General features: G+C 42.1%; 1 protein-coding gene across 2 annotated transcripts; it reads left to right on the forward strand.

The window, feature by feature from the left end:
- Nucleotides 1–446: 446 nt before the first annotated feature.
- Nucleotides 447–13,136, forward strand: LOC103711307 (kinesin-like protein KIN-5B). 2 transcript variants are annotated; one of them, XM_039124201.1, is made up of 24 exons: nucleotides 447–592; nucleotides 790–992; nucleotides 6,757–6,886; nucleotides 7,034–7,189; nucleotides 7,280–7,617; nucleotides 7,699–7,837; nucleotides 8,797–8,894; nucleotides 8,992–9,148; nucleotides 9,223–9,292; nucleotides 9,382–9,458; nucleotides 9,576–9,629; nucleotides 9,707–9,787; nucleotides 9,864–9,975; nucleotides 10,062–10,148; nucleotides 10,232–10,407; nucleotides 10,491–10,652; nucleotides 10,751–10,858; nucleotides 10,934–11,092; nucleotides 11,173–11,256; nucleotides 11,360–11,565; nucleotides 11,680–11,781; nucleotides 11,883–11,992; nucleotides 12,076–12,227; nucleotides 12,550–13,136. In XM_039124201.1, exons 2-24 carry the CDS (start codon nucleotides 817–819, stop codon nucleotides 12,751–12,753), a joined length of 3,138 nt encoding a protein of 1,045 aa, XP_038980129.1. In that variant the 5' UTR covers nucleotides 447–592; nucleotides 790–816; the 3' UTR covers nucleotides 12,754–13,136. The 2 variants fall into 2 exon arrangements, with proteins under 2 accessions (XP_038980129.1, XP_038980130.1); XM_039124202.1 differs by lacking the exons at nucleotides 447–592; nucleotides 790–992 and adding an exon at nucleotides 6,231–6,554 and having other exon boundaries at nucleotides 12,550–12,971.
- Nucleotides 13,137–15,714: the final 2,578 nt, after the last annotated feature.

Below are 15,714 nucleotides of genomic sequence, written 5' to 3' on the forward strand. Positions count from 1 at the left end.
AATATAATAGATATTTTATATAATTTTTTTAAAAAAGAAGATGCTCTATCAAACATAAGCCACTTTAAAATTTATTATTTTTTTATCAATAAAATATGCTAAAACTATATTTTCACACAGCATATTCTCATGAATCATTTTTTTCAAAAAAAAATATTTTAGTGAGAAATTTTCTAATTCTTTTTGTGCAATTTGTTTCGGCGTTCGAATGGATCTTTTAAGATAAGGTACAAATGAAGCCAAACAAAAAAGTCCTCTATTTACCAAAAGAAAATCCTCCATCGAGACCCTTCTTTACCATCTAGATTTCGGCACGTGGACTGCGATTACATCTGAATCGATCTCTGTGGAGGAAAAACACCACCATTTCAAAATTCGAATCTCACCAGCAGGGCATTGCATGCCCCCACTCGCAACGGCTATAAAAGCGCCATTGTCTCTATAACTGAACTCTTCGTGTCTTATAACACCAGAGCGGAGAAAGGGATTAAAAAGAAGAAAGAGAGAGTGGAAAAAAAAGGTTATTTTCCTTTCTCGATAGTTTCTCTGATTCAAGCTACGGGTCTTCCGAGCTTACCTTCTTCGTCTTCAGGTATACCAGAAAAGTTCAGTCCAAAGAAATCTCTGATCTCTCTATCTCTCCCCCCCCTCCCCCTCTCTGATTTTGGGTTAGAAATTCAAGTTTCCGATGATTTCTTGAACAAAATGAATTTCTTTCTTAGAAAATAGGGTTGTATTTTCTTTATTTTTGATTCTATTATGTTTTCTGATGCTCAATCGGGTTTGTAGAGGAGTTTCTCGGCAATTTCGGCGATCATGTCTGTTACTCCAAATCGGAGATTAGGGTTTTCCTTACCTCCAAATACGGCTCCTTTTCTGACTCCCCGCCCCGAGAAGCGCTCGTTTGATCTTAGATGGGCCGATGGAAGTTCTGCCATCAGCCGGAACGACAGAGATAGGGAGGTCAACATTCAAGTGATGCTCAGATGCCGGTTCGTTTTTGCTTATTGATGGATCATCGCTTTCTCTAATTTCTCAGTTATTTTATTTCTCTTTGAAGAAAAATTTGATCTTTGAGATTTGTTGATATGATTTTTAATTCACACGAGAGATAGTTGGCAACACGCGTATCTATCATTGTTAAATGCAGAATTATTTGGAATTCTTGAACCTTTTATGTTTAGCTATTGATGGGAGAATCAGTTTGATCCTCCAAATATTCATCAACTTCGTAAGAAGTCGGCTAGATCCTCGATGATTATAGAAGTAAAATGATTCTCCAGATCTTAGCAAGGCTTCTCTACCTCGATGGCATGTCAGTTAGCAAGCGTTCACGAGGTTGAGGATTGGAGCCTCGGTAGGAGGGGTAGAAGGAGAAAAAAAAGGAAGAGGTATTCTAAAATACCTCTTATTTTAATTAAAAAAATTCTCCAGATCTTCATCAACTTGGAGAATCAAAATGATTCTTCAGATCAATATGATTCTCTATGATACCCACGTCAGTTTGTGGTAGTTGTCAAATGGGGCGATCATGTAAGCTTCCTTTTTTTCTTTCTGAATCTGCTACTATAATTTTTTTTGTAAAGATTCATTATGATTTATGAGAAAAAGGCTCCAGTATGCCCAAATCTTGTATTTTGATAATTTGGATGTATGGAAGGCGCAGATTAATCCACTCAGTCCACGATGGTGGAAGATGAAACACCAACTGTCGTAGAGAGTCGCAGATCTACACACAAAGAGAAGAGAAAGATCCACCGAGGTGGCTCTAACCAGACCTCCTTCGATGCTTAAGTCGAGTAGTGCTTTGGAATAACAACGTGGAATAGCAAGAGAATAAAAGGTATTAGAGTATAGTGAGCTCTCTGGATTATTAGGCCTTGAGTGCCTGGCTTGAAGTACTCGGCCTCGAATGCTCGGCATATGAATGCGGCATGAGAGGTCGGCATGGCTCTAATCAGCAGACTTGCATCCTGGTCTCCAATGAAGCATGGACTGGGGCTTAGTATGGCTCTGGTCGAAAGTCATGCATTTCGGTCTCCAGGGACTTGCGTCCTGGTCTCCGAGGTCGTGTGGACTGGGAGCATAGACTAGGAGATCGGCATGGCTTTGGTCGATAGACATGCGTCTCAATCTTCAAGGACTCGCATCCTAGTTACTGAGGATGTGCAGACTGGGAGCTCGACATGGCTCTAGTTGGCGGACACATGCCTCGGTCTCAGAGACTCGCATCTTGATCTCTGAGGATGTCGGACTGAGAGTGGGGACCAAGAGCTTGGCATGACTTTGGTCGGAGGACGTGCGTCCCGGTCTCCTATGACTAGTGTGCATGGACGACTGTGGAAGAGGAGTCGGGTGTAGAGGTAGCTACGAGTGCTTCTCGCATGAGAGCTTGTCGTTATGAGAGCTTGAGAGCCTCTTCTTGGAAAGAGGAGTCTATGCTTGGGAGCCTCTGGCTGCTCTTCCCTCTCCCCCCTTTTGGATTTTCTTGGCCTTGTGTATATAGAGGAGGGAGCATGGATCTATTATGATTTAGAGGCGAAAATTAAAGGATTGCTGTAACTTTCTTTCTTATTTGGATTCAAATCGGTTGTAATCTCCTTCCTTGTTTAGACCCTACCAAGAATTCAAATTTTTTGAAATTCAAATTTTTTCAAAGTGCTTGCCACGTGTCGACTCGTGATGGGCGGATCAGATTTAGGCCACATCACATGCCCCCACTTTCAAGTACAAGCCATTCTTTTCGGCTTAGGCAAAGAAAGTAGTCAAGCTAGCCAATTGTAGATAGGTTTGAGTTCATCTTGCCTTACCCATCTTTTAAAGTCAAGGATCAAGTGTGCGATCAAGTGCGAAAACGTCGATTGGTCGTTGAACCCTTTTTTGTTTTTAAAGCCGCTAGAGTCGGCTTTTTGTGCCGAGAGCTATGAATGTTGTCTCGTCATCCTACTATAGGTCAACCTACTAGAGAGATCAGCTTGTTGGATCAATCAGCCTGTTAGATGCTTGCCATCCTTTTTTCAGCTCTACTTGGCCGAGGTGGAGGGCTTAGATCTTCTGGGTCATCTCGATCTGAGAAAGTTGGTTTGCTCGCTAAGTTTTCACGTCGAAGGCTGGTATCTCCCCTTAGGCCATCTTGATATGAAGAGGTCGGTTTGCTTGCCGAGTTCTCAGCTGGGAGGCCAGTATCTCCACTTAAGCCATCCCAATCTATAGAGGTTGGTTTGCTCGCCAAGTCCTCAGCTCGGAGGCTGGTATCTCCGCTTAGGCCGTCTCAACCAAAAGAGGTCGGTTACCTTGACAAATCTTCGGCACAAGGGTTGGAACCTTTACTTGGGTTGTCCCAATCTAGGAATGTCGATTAGCTCGCCAAGCCTTCGGCACGAGGGCCAGAACCTCTGCTTGGGTTGTCCCAACCTAGAGGGGTCGGTTAGCTTGTCAAGCCTTTGGCATGAGGGCCAGAACCTCTGGTTGGGATGTTCCAACTTATAGGGATCGATTAGCTCGTCAAGCCTTTGGCACGAGGGTTGGCTGCTTGGGCTGCCTCGCCCTGCAGAAGTCGGTTAGCTCGTCAAGTCTTCAACGCTAGTGTTGGCTGCTTGGGCCGTCCCAACTCGTTAAGCCTTCGGTATGAGGGTTAGTAAAACGGAGGTGTAAATCTCCGTGGAAGCTTTTTCAGAATCTTTCTAGCTACGAATGCTCGCAAGTTGGGGTTGTTAAGTACATCGACCAACGAGCAGAAGCGTTGCTTCCTCAGGGCCGTTAAATGGCTCGTTTGACCTGCTATGCTTGAGAGCATCTTCATCAGTGGTCGTAGTGGGATGCGTTCAATTGGTGAGATCGTTGCTGAAGGCACTTAGATCCGACAAAGAAAGAAAGTGGCATGTGTCCTCGTTGCCAACAAGTTCGGAGATTCGAGCTCTCCTTGCGCCAATTTGGTGATGCCCGATTCTTGCCTTACCATGTTCTATTGATCTGGAGGCATGGAGGGCGCAGATCAACCTGCTCGGTCCATGATGGTGGAAGACAAAACATCAACTACCGTAGAAAGTCATGGATCTACATATAAAAAGAAGATAAAGGCCTACTAGGTGGCTTCAGCCTGGCCTCCTCCGATGCTTAAGTCAGGCAGTGCTTTGAAATAACAACGCAAAATTGCAAGGCCATAAAAAGTATTAGAGTAGAGTGATCTCCCTAAATCGTTAGGCCCTATGTGCTTGTCTTGAAGTACTCGGCTTGTAGTGCTCAACATGGAAGTTCGGCCTGGAGTACTGGGCATCGCAGTGCGGCTTGGGAGCTCGGTATAGCTCTAGTTAGCAGACACGCATCTTGGTCTCCAAGGACTCATCCTAGTCTCCAAGGATGTGCAAATTAGGAGTATGAACTTGGGGCTCGGCATGGCTCCTATCGGAGGTCGCGCATTCTAGTCTCAGAAACTCGCATTCCGATCTCTAAGGATGCGTGGACTGGGAGGACAGACTGAAAGCTTGACATGTCTCTGGTCGGCAGATGCACATCCTAGTCTTCAGGGACTCATGTCTTGGTTATTGAGGATGCATGGACTAGGAGCTCGGCATGGCACTGGTCGGCGGACGTGCACCCAGATCTCCGGGGACTTGCGACCTGATCTCCAAGAATGAACGGACTGGGAGTGAGGACCAAGAGCTCGACATGGCTCTGGTCGGTGGATGCCTATCGTGATCTTCTGAGATCGCATTTTGGTCTTCAAGGATGCACGACATGGGAGTGCGGACTGGGAGCTTGGTATGGCTTTGGTCGGAGTTCGCATATCCTGGTCTCCAAGGACTCGCATCTTGGTCTTCGAGGATGTGCGGATTAGGAGTGCAAACTGGGAGCTCGGCATGGCTTTAGTTGGAGGTTGTGCGTTCTGGTCTCTATAGACTCGCATCCTGGTCTCTAAGGATGTGTGGACTAGGAGTGTGGACTGGAAGAGCAGATTGGGAGCTCGGTATGACTCTAGTTAGCAGATGCACTTTCCGGTCTCCTGGGACTTATGTGCCAGTCTCTGAGGATGCGCGGACTTGAAGCGCGGATCGGGAGAGTGGATTGGGAGCTTGACATAACTCTGATCGGAGGTCGCGCATCTCGATTTCTAAGGACTCGCATCTTAGCCTTCGAGGACACGCAGACTGGGAGCGCGATATGACTCTGATTGGCGAACGTGTGTCTTGGTCTTCGAGGATGCGCGAATTGGGAGCTCGACATGGCTCTAGTTGGCAGTCGCGCATCCTGGTCTCTTGGGACTTGTATTCTGATTTTCAAGGACGCGGGTCCTGTATGCATGATGCTTGGATCTCTTGTGGCACGGAACGATGGCCTCTAAGGACTCGCATCCTGGTCTCTAAGGACGTGGGTCCTGTAGCACGGCACTCGAATCTCCGTTGGCATGGAAGGGCGGCCTCCAAGGACTCGCATCCTTGTCTCTAATGACATGGGCCTTGTAAGAATGGCGTCCATATCTCTTGTGGCAGGGAAGGGCGGCCTCCAGGGGCTCGCATCCTAGTCTCCAAGGACGCGGGTCCAGTACGCACAGCGCTTGGATCTCTTGTGGCATGGAAGGGCGGCCTTCAGGGACTCGCATCTTGGTCTCCAAGGATGTGGGTCCTATACGCACGATGCTCGGATCTCTTGTAGTTCGGAAAGGCGGCCAATAGGGACTTGCATCTTGGTCGTCCTTGAAGACCGAGATGCGCATCCCGTCTGGAGAGGAGATAGCGTGCATGGACGGCCGTGGAGGAGCAGTCAGGTGCAAAGGTAGCTATGAGAGCTTCTCGCCATGAGAGCTTGTCACTATAAGAGCTTGAGAGTCTCTCCTTGTGAACTCTTCGTAGTCTGTGCTTGGGAGCCTCTGGCTGCTCCTCCCTCCCCCTTTTGGATTCTTTTGGCCTTGTTTATATAAATGAGGGAGCATGAATCTGTTATGATTTGGAGGTGAAAATGAAGGGATTGTCATAACTTTCTTCCTTATCTGAATTCAAATTTGCTATAATCTCCTTCCTTCTTTGGATCTCACCAAGAATTCAATTTTTTTGAAATTTAAATGTTTTCAAAATGCTCGCCACATGTCGACGCATGATGGGTGGATCAGATTTAGGCTACATCAATTTCTATTCAGAAGTTTTAGTATTTTGTTAGTTTTACCGATGATTATACTCGCTATGTGAGGCTATTTCCATTAAGAAAGAAGTCATATTTCTTTGCTAGCTTGCTTAATTTTGGAAAATATGTCGAATGTCAATTTGAAGCAAAAATTAAAATCTTTCAATTAGATGGAGTGGTGAATTCAACAAGAGAGATTTTCTTTACATTTGCAACAAAATGAAATCTGTCATCGATTATCTTATCCTAGCACTCCTAAACAAAATAGAGTTCCAGAGGGGAAACACCGGCATATATGTGAGATGGGATTAACCTTGCTTCATCACAGTCGTGTTCCCAAATGTTATTGGGTAGAAAGTTTTCAGACAGCAGTTTTTCTACTCAATCGGCTGCCACAAAAATATCGGGCATGGAATCTTCTTATCAATGTTTTTTTGGTAAGCAACCTGATTATACTTGCTTTCGAATATTTGGTTGCAAATGTTTTCTTATTTAAGAGTTTATGCCATAAACTCCCCTGTATCAGTGTTGTTATCATGGTTCTTGTTTTTATATTTAGAACTAAAATATCAGTAGACTATAGACTTCAATAATTGATGAAGAAATTTGAAAGAGCTTCTGTGTTTGATGACTAACCAGGCCGTTAACTGATGAAGAACAACAGATGAACGTTCAAAAGGCGGTCTCTTGCAATGAACAAAAGAACGAGGTGACTCTTTTACTGAGTTTAGTGAACAAGCAACTTGATAAGACTTTTACCTTTGATAAGGTATGCCATTGTTCAATTTTGGTCATGATTTATCTTCTATAATGGCCTAATAGTGCAATGTTGTTTTTGTTCTTTTCTCTTCTTCTTTTACTTTTGTGATGTAAACTGTTCTTTCCTTTTATTTTTTGTATATAACGTTTTTGGCAGGTGTTTGGGCCCAAAGTTCAACAAAGATCGGTATATGACCATGCTATTGCGCCCATTGTTAATGATGTTCTTGAAGGCTTCAACTGCACTGTTTTTGCATATGGGCAGACAGGCACAGGGAAAACATACACAATGGAGGGGGAAATGAAGCATAAGGTACATGATAGTGATTTGAGTTGATTAGTTGAAGATTTCTGGGAAAAAAAAGACTTGGTGACCGAGCTTTTGTATGTCTATCTATTCTAGGGTGGAGATCTAGCTTCTGATGCTGGTGTAATTCCAAGGGCTGTTCGCCAAATTTTTGATACTTTGGAAGCACGGAAGGCTGATTATAATATGAAAGTCACTTTCTTAGAGCTATACAATGAAGAAATCACTGATTTGTTAGCTCCTGAGGACCATTCTAGATTTACAGAAGATAGACAGAGGAGACCGATTTCTCTGATGGAAGATGGGAAGGGTGGTGCAGTTATAAGGGGTCTTGAAGAGGTCGTTGTCTACAGCGCTAATGAAATTTACAATCTCTTGGAACATGGATCTTCTAGGAGGCGCACTGCAGATACTTTGTTAAACAAGCAGAGCAGGTACTGTCTATTCCATCACAATGATCTTGGATTTGAAAAATCTTGTACAAATTAGTCAACAAAGTTGAATTTGTCATGCAGCCGATCTCATTCTGTTTTTTCTATAACAATCCATGTGAAAGAAGCAGCAAGAGGAAACGAGGAGTTCATAAAATGTGGTAGGCTGAACCTTGTTGACTTGGCAGGCTCAGAAAATATATCCCGATCTGGTTCAAGAGAGGTACCTATTTACAGAATAACAGCCACTCTTTTGTAGTGAAGCCTTATCTTGCTCGGTGAGATGTCCAATATCAAATGATATGCTGGGTCTTATGACATAGTTGATCTTCTCCTGTAGAAGATATTCTTATACCATTTTTCCATTGCCTAAGAGTTAACAGGACTTAGTTTCCTTTCCAATATAACAGTTCCTTTGCTTTGAGCGCATTAGAGTGGTTCTCTAGCTGCAGTATCTTATTATGCTTCTCTACTAGCTAATCATTTTTTAGTTACAAGTTTTATTTTCCTCTAGCTTTTAAATTGGTGGTTCGCCTTCATTTGTAATTTCCTTAGCTTGGCTTCCCAGGTTCGCCTGCTTGCCCTTTCTCAATCTACTTGTAACCCAAGGACTGAATGTTGAAGTGATGCAATGTTTCCACCAATGGATGCCATCCATTATTCACTAGTGCTGAAAATTATGTAATTAAATAGATTCCATCACTTCTAAAATAAGTGCTATCTAAATTTTAGCTTTCCTGAGAGTGTTGACAAGTTTTAATGACTGAATGAGTCCATGAATGGATGCGATCCATTATACACCAGTGCCGAAAATTCTGGAAACAAACAGTTACTGCCATTCTTAAAAATGTTTTTGAACCGTTGAAGTTCACTTTTCTAGACGTTGATGGAAGCTTCTAGGAAGAACTAAACTTCGTAAAGATTTAGATGAAAAGCTGTGAGGTTGGGGTTATGTTTGATGAAAACCTCATTAGTTGTCTACTGTTAGTTGGAATTTGTTCAGTCTGGTGAATGAGACCAATGGAGATGCATGGTGAACAGCCGGGTGTCATTAAGTAGCTTGTAGGAATTGTGTTTTGTCTTGTATTTTCGTTTCTAATGCTTTGTGTCCGGATTGCTTTTAATTGGCATCATGTGTATAATCAGTTCTTTACTTGGCTAATAATCTGAACATGAGTATAGGCTAGAGCAAGGGAAGCAGGGGAGGTGAACAAGAGCCTGTTGACCTTTGGCCGTGTCATAACTGCACTGGTGGAGCATTCTGGTCATATACCTTACAGGTCTGTACAGAATATTCTTAAGGATTCTTGGAGGCACTTCTTTTGGCTTATGTATCATTAATCATTTCCAACACGTCAATATTGTCATGTTGAGCAGGGACAGCAAGCTGACGAGATTACTAAGAGAATCCTTAGGAGGGAAAGCAAAAACTTGCTTCATTGCAACAGTGTCTCCATCCATTCACTGTTTGGATGAAACTTTAAGCACACTTGATTATGCATACCGTGCAAAGAGCATCAAAAACAAGCCAGAGGTTTGATATTTCTATTCTTCCCACATCTTGTTTTCCTGCATACAATTAAAAAGCATTATGTTCTGCATCTGCAGGCAAACAAGAAATTTTCCAAGTCTGTTCTCCTCAAGGATCTTTATCTAGAAATTGAAAGAATGAAACAAGGTTTGCCAATGCCCTTCAATCCTATACATATATTTTTGTCATGATATATTTTAACTTGCAGACTCATGTTCTGATTGATCTATGATAAGATGTGAGAGCTGCAAGAGAAAAGAATGGTGTTTATATTCCCCATGAAAGGTTTGCAAAGGATGAGGCAGAAAAGAAGGTCTTCTCCTTTCAGAAACAAAACGATAATTTGCTTTTGTGCTTCTTTAATATATTGATAATTAGATATTCATCTCCTTGGTTGCTTGTCATCTTAAATGCTCATTTTGTTGCACAGGCAATGAGTGAGAAAATACAGCATCTAGAGTCTGATCTGGAGTGCAAGAGAAAGGTACAATTTTGCTTCAACAGTTCAGTCTAATCTCCATTTCTTATTATTTTATGGACCTTTTTGCTCCTCTATGACAGCAAGCTGATAGATTTCAAGATCTCTACCATGCTGAACAAGAAAAGAACTTGGATTTGGAAAGTGAGATTAGGGAATGCAAGGTGAAAAATTGTTCAGAATAATGGTAATTGCGCTATCAATGTGCAGATGATCTGTACTCCAAATTTTCTATTTTAGGCAAATTTTGAAAGCAACAAGAAGGCCTTCCTAGATCTTCAAGAAGCTTATGCAGGAACGAACTTGATGCTGAAGGAAAAGGAGTTCATCATATCAAAATTACTACATTCTGGTAAGCAAAGCTGGAACAATCATACCAGGAGAGTTGGTTGATAGACAACCTCTGATTTCTGCATTTTTTCCCCTGACATCAAATAGAGCGTGCTATTCTCGAACATGCAAAGGAGCTACGCAGCAGCTTGGAAAATGCATCAGAAGATATGTCAATGCTCCTGGATAAAATTGGTAAGATTTCTGATTAACCAAGAACCTGTTCAATATATTCTTAAATGTGTTCAACTTTGACTAACAATGATGCATTATTGTAGAACGGCAGTCGAAAACTGAAACAGAAAACCAAGGGTTGATTCTGACTTTTGGCTCTCAACTTGATCAGAGCCTGAACACCTTACACAAGACAGTTATAGGATCAGTTTGCCAACAGCATCAGCTACTGAAATCCATGGAAGAGCACGTCAACTCATCCATTGCAACCAAGTGCGAGGTAAAAGATGAAATCGTGGTATCGTATATAATAGCAGAGCTGCGCATTATTCCCGATGCTTATGTGGATATGCTTGCGTTCAGGCAACCAAATGCTTGGAGTTGAAAATTGAGAAAATTAAAGATACATATACTTCAGGAATTTTGTGCATGAAAGAGCTTGCTACTGCACTACAAAAGAAAGCCTTCTCAGACTTAGAGGAGATGAAGTTATCAATTTCCACACAGATGATGGCTGTTGAGAATGTATGGTTTGAAAGAAGAGAACATGTCATATCTTGAAGGCACTACTGCCAGCAATAGAAACAATTGACTAACTAGATGTTCTGTTTTATGCTCGGCAGTTTCTGGTCACTGCAGCTTCAGAGGCTGAGCAGGTTCTGAATGATGTCCAGAGATCCCTTGCTGAACAAAAAAAGCTACTGGCTTTTTCATCTCAACAACAAGAGGCGGTATATTTTCTTAAACCTGCATAGTTTATAGTTCATATGCTGCAGACTATACTAAAAGCTTGTTGGAAACTACAGGGACTGCAAAGGACTCTTGTTTCAACACAAGCTATTTCGAAGACAACAATCAATTTCTTTAATGATCTAAGGAGCTGCGCCACTAGGCTCACGACACTTCTTGAAGAAAATCGATTGGAAAAATCATGTCAGTTAGCAGCTTTTGAGAAGGCATTTAAGGTGAATGCTTGAATACAAACAAAATAGGATGGTTTAATTGGAGATGCGACCAATTAATTGTTTTCATTTTGCTCTTTAAGGAATTGTCTGCTAAAGAGGAAAAGGCTGCTCTTGAAAAGATTGCCGGGATATTAACAGCCTTGACAACGACGAAAGCAAAGATGGTCTGTATATCCTTTGTTTAAACCATAAAAGACACAAGTGATCCTTGGTCTGGAGTGAGTAGAAAACCAAGCACTATGTTTCTCACCTCTTTTATATAAGCAGGTCTCAGAGGTCATTGGTAACATGAATCACACATGCATGGAGGCAAATAAGATGCTGCAACTAGAGACGTCTGGCATGCAGCAAGTTTCAGATGATGCCGTAAAGGAGTGGATTGCATATACCGAAAAGGCTGAAAGCCAATTCCAGGAGGATACATGTTCAACCGCCAAAACCAAAGCTACTACAGAAGAAACTCTTCGGCATTGGTATATTTCTAAGACAATTGCATGGCAATTTACTGCCAATTTTTCAAATGCTATCAGTCAAAATTTTACTCCTGCTAGATAATCCTACCATATGTTTGTATTTCTTGTATGCAGCTTAGAGAAAGTGGGTCAGTCTATACATCATTGGAAGAATGTTCAGTTATCCATGAATCATCTTGATAATGATTATGCTGCAGAAATTGAGATTTCTGCAGAGTAAGAAATGTTCCCTACTTGATATATTTACCATTGTTTAGTAAAGTTATTGTATTTCTTCTCCACCTGAATTATGTTATATCCTCTTTTCTTGGTGACAGAAAAAGGAATCAGGAAAATAACAGCATTCTTGAAGAACTTGTGTCGGTGTGCTCTCAAGCTGGTGTAAGATTTGATAAAGGAACCTGTGACCTGCTGACCGCTGCTAAGAGTAACCATGTCCTCCTTTCTCATGATTTTTTCATGCTTGACAAGATGATTTGTTTACCTCATCCAGTAATTTTATATTGCCAGATTCACTTTTGGTGGACCATGAATCTAGAAAGGAAATGGTATTAGTGTCAACAATGTGCTCGGATCATCTAAAAACTATGCAGGACAAGCACACCATGGGCATCAGCGATATCAGAAGTTTGACAAACAAATGCCTCTTACATGATTACTTGGTATGCTTTCAACTTTACTTGGCATCCATACGACCAGAAGTCATGAACTATCCATGTATTCCCTCTTTGTGATTCTTTCAGCTGTAATATTTGGTTCGCTGTTGATGCTAAGGCAAAACAATGAAACTTTTTTCACATATGCTGTGTTCATTTGATCGTGCACTTCATGTTTATGTTTTCAATTCTGAACCTTTACTCAAATGTGCGATGCTACTTTTTCAATTTTAGCTCTTATTGGCATCACGTTTCATTAACACGTAAGCTTAGAGAGATGAAAATTTTAGAAAGTTTGACTTGTGAAAAATGGCTTGTTGATGAACAGGTTGATCATCCAACTAGTAAGACGCCTAGGAGGCAGACGATCAACGTGCCTAGTTTGGCGTCAATTGAAGAACTAAGGACACCTCTACGTGACCTGGTTTCAGAATTTAAACCAGAGAACATGCTAAAAGGGGATGCTGAAGGAAAGCAGCAGCTGTATCTATCCAAGCAAACCTCAAGAAGTCCACTTGCACCTGTCAATTGATATGAAAAAGGAATTTTCAAGAGGAACAGTATGACAAGCCTTGTTGCTATAGTGTAGTATGTTACTACAAGCTTACCCTGATGATCATATCATCAGTTGATGGCTGTCTCTTGTAATATTAGGCTGCAGGCTTTGCCCCTTCTGGCCCTTCCCACCATGCAAAACACTTGAAAATATGTAATCATCGATTCATCATTGGATGTGGCCACAAACAAACAGGAAAAGAACGGAAAATGGGAAAATTGATGGGGAAATCTGAGGATTTGACCATAAAGAGTGTTTTAACTTGTGTTTACAGCATAGAGAGAGCTCGAAGATTGCTTTGTGGACAATGCTTCTTCTAGATGCTCCTGCTAATTAAGATCGTTTAATGATTCGACAAAGCTGTTCTGTGCCAATCCACAATTGAGGTAAATTGCCTGTGAATTGTACTGCTAGATTTCTAGTGTTCTTTTCTTGCCTTCTCTCTCTAATCGAGTGGTTTGGTCAGTGGGTTCCAAGTGGCAAACCGGATATCTTTCATGGGCCAGTTAGCATTAGGCCCGCATTTAAAGCAGCAAATGGGCTGCTTCCAAGCTGCATCATGGTCGGCCAAGTACCTGAAGATATCAGGGGATACCGTTATCGTAGATTACACTAATGGCCGTCGCATTGCAGAAGGAGCTACAAATTTCTGGAACCTCAGCTGGTCCACAGAATCCAAGAAAAAAAATTATGTGAAGTAGCTTCGTTATATGTGAAATAGCTTGGCATGTGGAGAACCATTTGGACCAAGACTGATCAAACAATTCACTATAGCTGAGCTGAGGCGACAAAGAGAAGCTCTTCCATATATAGCTTAGTTAATATAGTGAACGTTCTTAGATCCCAACCAGTATCATCATGAAAGTTCTTACATTGTTCATATGACCTTGTTAATTTTTATATACCACTTTGGGCCAAACAGAATATCTTTTTATATTGATAGTACTTATAAAAGGTATTTCAATTGTTGCGACAGGCAATGAGAATAATCGAAGTTAGAAAAAAAAAGAGAAAAGAATAAGAGCACAGAATATTTATACGGTTCGATCTAGCAACCAACATTTATAGGCATAACCACTAGACGATGCAAAAGTTTTACTTTAGAAAACTAGAGATTACATTTTCTAGTAATCTCTAAAAATAGAGAAGAATATATACATATACACACACACACACACACCTAGGGAGACCTTTGTCCCACCATTCCACTTGCTTTGCTCTCCACTCGCTTTTCTTGCTTCGCTCCAGAAATAATGATCCTTTTATGCTTTCTAGAGCTTGCAAACTCAAGGCATATTTAACATCTATCTTTCTCATATCTCCATATTCTCCAAGGAATAATACATTTGGTGTCTCTTCCTGATTCTTGAAGGCACAACAAATATAGTGGAGCACAGTTGACGAGTTTATAACTAACCTCTTTCAAGGCAATATTTGTTCACGATCTTTCCCCTTGCATGGAAAGAAAATGTGGGAACGCTCCAGGGATTCACCTGATGGTGCCCCCCCGCTACCGTATTTAGTAAGTAATCTCTTGCACTGACGTCTATGTCTAGTCATCCTCATGCATTCTTTTCCTCCAGGGGCAATGCGGCTGATATGGCTCTTCCTAATTCTTGATGCCATCAAGGCACACCCTTGATATAGTTAGACAGGGTCAGGTTCAGGGGAACAACAGGGTTGCAACCAAACCCCGTTCAATACTACGACAAATACGGGTTTCATGGACTTGTCCTTTAGCATCCGTTTACAGTATTTTCTCATGAATCAAACAAGCACTTGATGGCCCTTTGACACCATAAAAAAGAGTTATCCTCCCACCGACAACGGACTAGTGCAAACTGCCACACACCCATATGTAAGGGTGGTAAGAGAAGACACCTATCAAATTGCCTTTCATTTTTTCCTCCCTCCTATTGATGACATAAAACATGAAGGCATCCAAACAAACACAAGATGGAAACAAAGGCAAGGGGGTGGTGTGAAAGGGATAATATAATGGCGAGGTGCAGCGGGACTAGAAAGGAGAAGGTGAAGATGATAAAAGGGATGAAGTGGGCTTCCCCAAGACCCAAGTTGGTGGTGTCCACGTCATGGTGGCACTTCCATGGATGGGTCTCTCCTCGCCACCCTTTTTTCTTCTCGCTCGTGTTTTCTTTAATTTCGAGGAGCCTGCTTGGGGCCGTACAGCGCGGGTAGTGCGTCAACATCTTCGTGGCAGCACTTTCCATTTGCTCAGATTTCCAGAAACTCGCGCACTAACCACCTTGCGTTGCAGGATAATGATAAGAACCCCTCTCACGTAAGATGGATGAAGAATTCAACCAAGAAGAGAGCAACTTGCACATCTAATGGCTCGAAGAGAAGTGGGCACCTTCTTCTTTAGATACATGGGCGAACAGCATCGAACCTCTGCTACTGTGCGGCTCAGCATGTAGAGCTCCCAGGCCAGGTGTGTGGACTTGGATTTGAGCTTGTTATTGGAGGCATCACATCAATCTGATAAGAATCTTGAATTTCTAACGCAATCATCTAATTTCAGTACAACATTTTGTACAATGCACGGATGAGGCGCATTCTAATGGGAGCTATCATGCCATGATTCTTACGTCGCTCTCATGTCCGAGAGAGAGAGAGAGAGAGTGGTGAGAACTGTACATAGTGTTGCGTTTCCATGTTCAATGTCAAACAGCGTGGCAGCGTTTGGAGACCACCTTTTTCTGGGTCAAGGCTTAGATAAGCTAGGGTTGTCCGATTCTGATGCTGATACTGCCACCAGTAAATGAGGAATGTTTACATGGTCACAGTAGGCCTAGAAGGAACTTCTCCTTCTGTATCCATCTTGGAAAGAGCACTCCAGTGGGAAGATAATGTCGTCTCTCTCTCTCTCTGCCTCAGAAGCCTTGTGCATGTAATGATTAGTAGAACAGCACCAAT

The sequence above is a fragment of the Phoenix dactylifera genome, chromosome 3 (assembly GCF_009389715.1).
Source record: "Phoenix dactylifera cultivar Barhee BC4 chromosome 3, palm_55x_up_171113_PBpolish2nd_filt_p, whole genome shotgun sequence".
Classification (NCBI taxonomy): Eukaryota; Viridiplantae; Streptophyta; class Magnoliopsida; order Arecales; family Arecaceae; genus Phoenix; species Phoenix dactylifera.